The sequence below is a fragment of the Silene latifolia genome, chromosome 11, assembly GCF_048544455.1.
Source record: "Silene latifolia isolate original U9 population chromosome 11, ASM4854445v1, whole genome shotgun sequence".
Lineage (NCBI taxonomy): Eukaryota > Viridiplantae > Streptophyta > Magnoliopsida > Caryophyllales > Caryophyllaceae > Silene > Silene latifolia.
Window position 1 is genome coordinate 25,081,461 of NC_133536.1, and position 7,841 is coordinate 25,089,301.

Genomic DNA, 7,841 nt, shown 5'->3' on the forward strand with positions numbered 1-7,841 from the left:
GCACTACGAGCCACCCCAAAAATTAAGGGACAGGACACCCATAACCTCCAGGATGTTATTATTATAAACAAAAACGTAGAATAAAACAATGAGATAAAAGACAAAGACCACCGAAGCCATCCAATCCAACGCCATAACCAACCCACCATAGACCAACCCGAACTCACCTCAAAACGACACTAACACCATCACTGACCCACACCGGTCAAGACCACGGCGATACATCACAAAACCCAGGTCATACATAGGAGCAACCCGCCAAAGCCAAAGAAGCCCAAACGCCAAACGATGACCACAAGAAGCCCAAACGAAAACCCGACAACATCACCAAAACAGACCTACATGCAACCCCACAAGAGGACAGAGACCAAGACAGAGACAAAAACCACGCAAAAGGAGAGAGAAGCACTACATCGAAACCCGTTTCACCAACCGGCACCTCCCAGGACCACCGTCAAACAACAAACCGGACCCAAAACCAAAACAGACGCACATGAGAGGTGAAGGAAAAGGGAACGAAAGGTGGGGGAAATGGGGGGATCACCATAACAGACCCTTATCATGCCCTCAAGGAGCCACAGAGGATGAGCTATACTCATCGACTCACACGGAAAACAGACAAAGAGAACCAGCCAAGAGGTGGGGGGGAGTGGGGGGATCACCTCAGGGATGGAACCAAAAGCGACGGTGACAGGACAAGGTGACGGAAGGGCGGGGACGACAGCGAACCAAGACACAACCCGGAGGGGAAACTACTTCCCAAAGACCGGAAACACCCTAAAGCTGGGGAAGTCACCAAACCGGGGGCGGGGGAGAAACCCAGGGGCCGTGAAACCCACCTAACAGCCGCATGCATGTCTGAATGGAGCAAGGAAAAGGAGATCGTTGGGGGAAAAGCGAAACATCGGGCAACCACCACAAACAACACCCACACACACCCCCAAGAACAACCCCGGATCAGGAACAACACGATGAATAGCCGAGAATCCGAAAGACCAATTGTCGGATCAGTAAAGGGAAGATAGAGTCGATAAGATGAACGTTCGCCGGAGATGGGCCAAAAGAAGACCCCATCTCCGGCGAAAGGGTGGCAGCAGGTGGGAGATTAGGGAGTGGATGGAGGTGGCGGCGGCACAAAGAAAATTAGGTTTTTGGTTTTGGAGGTTTTTTTGAGAGAAAAAGGAACTTGTTTTTTTTTAGAGAGACGTTTTACGTTAATAGTTTTTGTTCTTAACGTTTGTCAACATTTTTCCTTAATCCTAAAGGAGTTGGGATATATTCTATAGTCTGTTCTCACACAATTGTTTTTATTTTGTGAAGAGAAGCCGGATTAACCCATACTAAATTCTGCTCTCACACAATAATAATCAACAACTCCTAAATAAGATAATCCCAATTATAGCATGAGACTCTAAAATGTCTTAGGACCAGTTGCTTGCCTATTTACCCAGAGAGACCCCTAACATTATCAATCACATGATCACAATACAAACAATAGACTCAATATATAAATTTGATCAAATTAACGGGTATAGTGAATTTACCATAAAAATAGTAGGAGTAGATAAGAAAACAATAGTAACCGGTGAGTAGTTATTAATAATAGTAACAAGGAATTTAGTGAAAGTAATAATATAAACCGTGGGGTAATAAAAGTCTCATAATTTGTTGATAGATTTTACGTCTATCGTAATCGCATGATATCGCTATCTTTAGGAAATTCCAAGCACTTTGAATGGCCTGTAAATCAAAGCAAAACATTATCCCATGAATGATTGGATCAAATGGAAAGGACCAACTGCAACTTTGACAAAATGTACATTATTGCATCCAACTTTTTCTAGTGACAAAATGTATAGTGATTGAATCATACTAGTGATAGTGAACTAAGTTGAGGGAGTGTTCTATAAATTCAAGCATTCTTCTCATTCATTCATAAATCATAACCAAAATGGAAAGCAACGATGTACACAACAATCCAGAGGTAGTAGTAGTGATGGTTCCGTTTCCGGCACAAGGCCATCTCAACCAGCTTCTCCATTTTTCTCATATCATTACCTCCTACGGTATCCCTGTTCACTACGTCGGCTCTGGCCCACACAATCATCAAGCCAAGCTCCGACTTCACGGTTGGAGCTCGCAACAGTCGAACCAAATCCATTTTCACGACTTCCAACTCCTCGACTACAAAACCATCCTTCCTCCGAAACCTGATCCCTCCATACACTGGCCTGTACACTTCCAACCACTGTTCCATGCTACCGTTCATCTACGACAACCTATTGCCAAACTCCTGCACCAACTGTCTGTTAGTTTTAAAAGAGTTGTCGTCGTTCATGACAGTCTAATGACTACAGTCGTCGAAGATGTAAAATCCATTCCCAATGCTGAATCCTATGTCTTCATTCCCACCTCCGCCTTCACCACTTTGCTAGGCTACTTGGGGAATTCACCTGCCAAACTATTTCAGCTCGATCCTGATCTCCCGAGAAATATCCCTTCTGAGGAAGGATGCGTACCCACAGAGATTGCTGAGTTTATAACTAACCAGTATCAGTCCTTGGGGACTGAGTCTGGCAGGCTCTACAATACATCTCGAGTGATTGAAGGCCGGTTTCTTGAGCTTTTGGAGAAGATATCAAAGAATTCTGAGCTGAAGAACTATGCGATCGGGCCACTTAACCCTGGTGTAGGACAAGCTCAAACCAGAAGCAATGGAGAGACAGAGAGGCATCGATGTCTGAGGTGGCTAGACGAACAAGAGAAAGCTTCTGTTCTATATGTCGCGTTTGGATCCACCACCTCACTAAGTCGAGAACAGACAAATGAGTTGGCTCGAGGGCTAGAAAGCAGTGGCCATAAGTTCATATGGGTACTCAGAAAAGCGGATGAAATTGATGGTTTCACTCAAGACGAGGAGGAAGTGCCAGATGGGTTTGAAGAAAGAGTGATGGGGACAGGAATGGTGGTAAGAGAATGGGCGCCGCAGTTAGAAATTCTAGCTCATCCAGCGACAGGAGGGTTCATGAGTCACTGTGGGTGGAACTCGTGTATGGAGAGTATAAGCATGGGGGTGCCATTAGCAGCATGGCCTATGCATTCTGAACAACCCAAAAACAGTTATTTGGTTTCGCAGGTGCTAAGAATTGGGATCGTTGTGAGGGAGTGGGAAAAGCGCGATGAATTGGTGACGTCCAGTACTATTGAGAATGCAGTAAAAATGTTGATGGCGTCAAAGGAAGGAAAAGAGATGAAAGACAGAGTTGCTGAACTTAGTTATGCTCTTGGAGGATCATCTATGTCTGATGCTGCTGCTCTGAACCGCCTAGAAATAGATACTTTCATTTCTCATATCACTAGGACTGTCATCGGAAAATTAGGATAGTGCTTCAGCTCAGGATTCAATTCTAAATAAAAGTTTGAATGAATCAGAATTTACATAAATTATGGAATCAGACGACTCTTTTATTGGTTAAATGCCTATCTATTACTATCAGTTTATGAATATTTAACAGATAAAATAATTGTTATACAGTATACAACATTCTTATATAATAATAACCTTTAAATTTAAGAGTGAATACATTTGAGATGTGGACTCATTGTACTAACAATAAATTAAACCACCAAAAATCAGCATGAATAAATCTTGCTTAAGACGGAGTATTCGTTGTATCTATAAAACGGATCCAAATATTATCACATGGTGACATTAAGGACAAAACTTTTAGCATTTTTAGGCAATTTATCATACTAATTGGTATCTATTGACCCGTCTTAGAAACAAGAATTTGGGCGGAAAATTAAATGTAAGTTGACAGCTGAATGGTGAAATTACAAAAGTGTCACTTGACAGCTGAATCCACATTTATAACATCAGAAAACCAGAAAAGAATGCAACCAAACCCACCTTATTAAATTAATTGTCTGCCAATATATAAGGTCCCACTTACATAACCAAGGAACCATCCTAGAAACCTCACTGCAATTGCTTTCATTTTGGCTTTATTGTTAATTTAACTAAAGCTTCTTCATGCTATACTAACTTTCACTTTCGAATACTCAACTCTGTTCTTTCTATAAATTAATACTGCTGCTGTATTCCGTTCCCGAAATGTGTTGTTGGGAATGCAAGAGTCGGGTAGGATCACAAAGGCGATAACCGTGGAAGAGAATATATATATAATAGACGACGTTGATATGTCGATGGGTAGGTTGTTTGGAGTAGTAGATGGGATGTGTAACTTGGTTTTCATTCGGTGGAGGCTACAAGAGATGAGGTTTGACAACATTGTAACCCAAGCTCTGTCTTTTGTTTTTCATGTTATTATTTTGGGTACTTCTTTTGTAATGTTTGTACGAAGAAATTACTGAACAACCTGTATGATGAAGGGTGCATATACTTTCTGAATTTCGATATATTGTACATTGTATTATTTTTGCTTTTCATGAGGTTATTAGTCTTCACTAGTTAGTACATTTTTCCCCAAATGCTCGCAAAATTCAAGTCCCAGCTCTTCACTCACTGCTAGCTAGCAAGCTTTGGCAAATTGGTCTGGGTCATTTTCGAAAAAGGAAATGAAACTAAATGCGATAAGCCTTTTTGTTGCAGAGGAAATTACAATGAAACTCTGATGCTTACGGTATTCAAAGTTTCTAACCAGTAATATGAATTAACATCTTCTACTTACCAACTAAACACAAATTCTCATTTAAGTCGAACCACTCGTACTAGCTGAACATTGTATTTCTCTGCTTTCCACACATCGGCATGTTTAGCTCAATGCAGGAAGAGTCGGCCACAGTTGAAAATTAACAATAGACAATTACATGCTCAATTATCAGGAAAATTAGTCTAAACTACACTTTCATCCAACAAAAATGAAGAACATCCAAAACTGCATATGATATTCAGCAATGCGGATACACTTCAGTAATATTTGAGTACATTTCGCACCTCATCAATTAAAAATTAATTCACGGACTAGATGACAACCTCATGTCTTTAAATTATAAGCAACGAGGTTGTCATCAATCGCAATCACACTAGTTATACTCTAACCTTATTATTAACCATATAGCCAGTGTGATTGCGAATAACTAACTACTCTAACTAGACATTTAAACCATCAAAACCACACTGCTTATAAGTAAGAGCCTGACTCCTAGGACTAATAACAATAACACAATCAACCGAAACCTGAACACCGGGAGAATTAACCTGAAAAACCCTAACTTTGGCCGTACAATCACCTAAAACCCTAAATTCAACCTTATCATACAAACTAGCATCCTTAACCAAATCCAACCCATCAGACTGCATAAAACTAACTTTATCAACCGACACGTTACTAGTAACAGTCGTAACACTATGCGCAGGTTGGTAAAACCCGTCAAGGGTGCCGCTACCGAGAGGGACGCCGCGGTACATGAGAGTGAAGCGGGAATGGCCGTATTTGATCCCGACTTTGTTGGGGTTTGCTGCGGTGAAGATGAGGCGGATGGAGAGAGAGACGGTGGTGGCGTCGGCGGCGGTGGAGGGGGAGGGAAGGATGGCGAGGTTTTGGACGGCGACTTGTTGGAGGTCGAAGTGAGGTTTTTTGGGTTTGAGAGCGAGGAGGATGATGAGGAAGACGGCGAGGAGGAGGAGGAAAAGGAGGGAGATGAGGAGGAAGAGGCAGCAGCAGCAGCCTTTGAGGAGTGACGGGGTGGAGGATGTAGGGGAGTAGTAGGAGGGGGTGGTGGGGTAGTGGTGGTGAGGGCGGTAACGTGGTGGTGGTGTGGTGGTTGTGGAAGTCATTTTAGTGAGGAGGGAGTATAGATAGGTAGACAGGTAGTGGATAAAAAGAGTGACTCCACTGACCACACCAGACTCTACCCACGGTACTCGGTAGTCAGTACTCACTAGTCACTAGTGACTTAGCAGTTAGCACTTCTTGAGATTTGTAGTTTTCATCCGTTAAAGTAAACCTGGTAAACGGGTCAATTGGGTTGAGTTCGGATCGGGTCAGTTTGGTTTTTTTATTGATTTTGGGTTGGGCCGGGTCATCTCGAGTTTCGGGTTTGTTGGTCGGGTCTATTCGGGCTAAGCAGGTCGGGTTGTTTCGGGCCGGCTCATTTTCCGGCCAATGAATAAGAGACAAAACCGTCATTTCATGTCTTTTCGGTTCAATTAGAGTTATGTTTTGTTGGATCATTTTCAGGTTGAGTGGTTTCGGATCAAGAAAGGTCAGGTCATGTTCGGGCCGGGTCGAGTTGGGTCAATTTGGGTTTCGGGTCAATTTCGGGTCTCGGGTCGTGTCAATCGAGTTGGGTTACTTTTGTCAGGTCTAGTCAAAGGGTCATTCGGATCGGATTAGTTCAGGTCATGTGAGTTTCAGTAGATCTGATAAACGGGCCAATTAGGTTGGGTTCGGGTTGGTCAGTTCGGATCGGGTCAATTTCCGGTTAATTATTATTAAGTTATTTATTAAATAACCAACTAGTTTTAGAGCCCGTGAAAATCACGGGATCGTTAATAATTGACTGTGTTTAAGTGTGTAATTTGTGAATAACTCATATGGAGTAGTCCCTCTCTCTCTCTCTCTCTCAATCATTTGTTTAAATTTAACTAAAAAACCACTTACAAATCATTTTTTAAAAAGGTAAATAAATGAACACGACTGAGGGAGCGGTATTTTAAAACAAAAGTTTAATACACTCCAAGTTTTTGATTCGGGATGATAGGCAAACCAAAATGTGAATAGCTTGGTCTCGTAAAAGTATTTCTTATTCGGTATGCAAAATAATTACGTGAATTTCAAAGCACATCCATGGTAGGATCGTACTACCATATACATACCTCCTACAATAGCATCATTAATTAAATTATCAATTTAATTAATTGTATTGCCACCTCCAATTAAGACTATTAAATATAAATACATGAACAAAAAGAAAAGAAAAAAGGAGACACAAAATTCCAATAAAATACTCTAAATTACAGAGAGATAAAAAAAAACTAACTTTTGTAAGGACGGATAATGTTGGTTTGGACAACATGGTATCAAATAAGACATTATGAATTGGTATTTGGATGAGATTTTATAGAAAGAAAATCAATTACTCTCAATTTTCTCGTTTGAGTTGCTAACGATTTTTCAATTGCTTTTTTAATTAATGGTTCTTCAATTGCCTCTTTAATTAATGATTCTTCAATTGTCTCTTTCTTATTTGACTATTTCTTTGATTGGCTTAAAGATTATAGAATATCAATAATTTTCTTCACCAACAAACACTGCAACTTGCCTCTTTATTGTTTGAATGAAGATATTGTTTTTTTGTCGTTTTGGTGCATTTTAAAGTATTTGGCACTATGTTTATCTTGCAAAAAAAAAAACGGTCGTGTACTTTTATGTGAGCAACTTTAACAATTATTCCGAATAATTCCTAGGAAAGATTACATATATTTAAAATATCACAATTTGTGTTCTAATAATATACTCCGTAGTATATATAAGATTAGATTTGGGACAAAAAGTAAGAGAGTAAAGTAAAGATCAAAACTTTATAGGTGAACTCTAATAATAACTATTAGTAGTATAAGATGAGCAAACCTAATTACACATTTCTCGGAATCACGCAATAAATAGAGATTTATGCATATACGATTCCAAACATAGCTTCTTCATATTCGATCATTCATCAAAAATTATAATCAAAACAATACTTTTATACTTCATACGAAATATTTGCCTTTCATAATTCATGAGAAAATAAAATATAAAGAAATTAAATCATTCAAAAAAAATTATTCAAAAAATATTGTGAGTTACAGAATAGTATATTTGATGGAAAACAAA

General features: G+C 40.0%; 2 protein-coding genes across 2 annotated transcripts; one reads left to right on the forward strand and one right to left on the reverse strand.

Annotated features, from left to right (window-relative positions):
• Positions 1-1,764: 1,764 nt before the first annotated feature.
• Positions 1,765-4,447, forward strand: LOC141611418 (zeatin O-glucosyltransferase-like). Its single transcript, XM_074429947.1, has one exon. It carries the CDS (start codon positions 1,952-1,954, stop codon positions 3,383-3,385), a length of 1,434 nt encoding a protein of 477 aa, XP_074286048.1. The 5' UTR covers positions 1,765-1,951; the 3' UTR covers positions 3,386-4,447.
• A 435-nt stretch (positions 4,448-4,882) lies between these two features.
• LOC141611419 (uncharacterized) lies at positions 4,883-5,938 on the reverse strand. The gene has a single exon (XM_074429948.1). The coding sequence runs from the start codon at positions 5,798-5,800 to the stop codon at positions 5,114-5,116; it is 687 nt and encodes a 228-aa protein (XP_074286049.1). The 5' UTR covers positions 5,801-5,938; the 3' UTR covers positions 4,883-5,113.
• Positions 5,939-7,841: the final 1,903 nt, after the last annotated feature.

Excerpts from the sequence above, each read along its gene's own strand:
- LOC141611418 (XM_074429947.1), top strand. The coding sequence starts at position 1,952 with ATGGAAAGCAACGATGTACACAACAATCCAGAGGTAGTAGTAGTGATG.
- LOC141611419 (XM_074429948.1), bottom strand. The coding sequence starts at position 5,800 with ATGACTTCCACAACCACCACACCACCACCACGTTACCGCCCTCACCAC.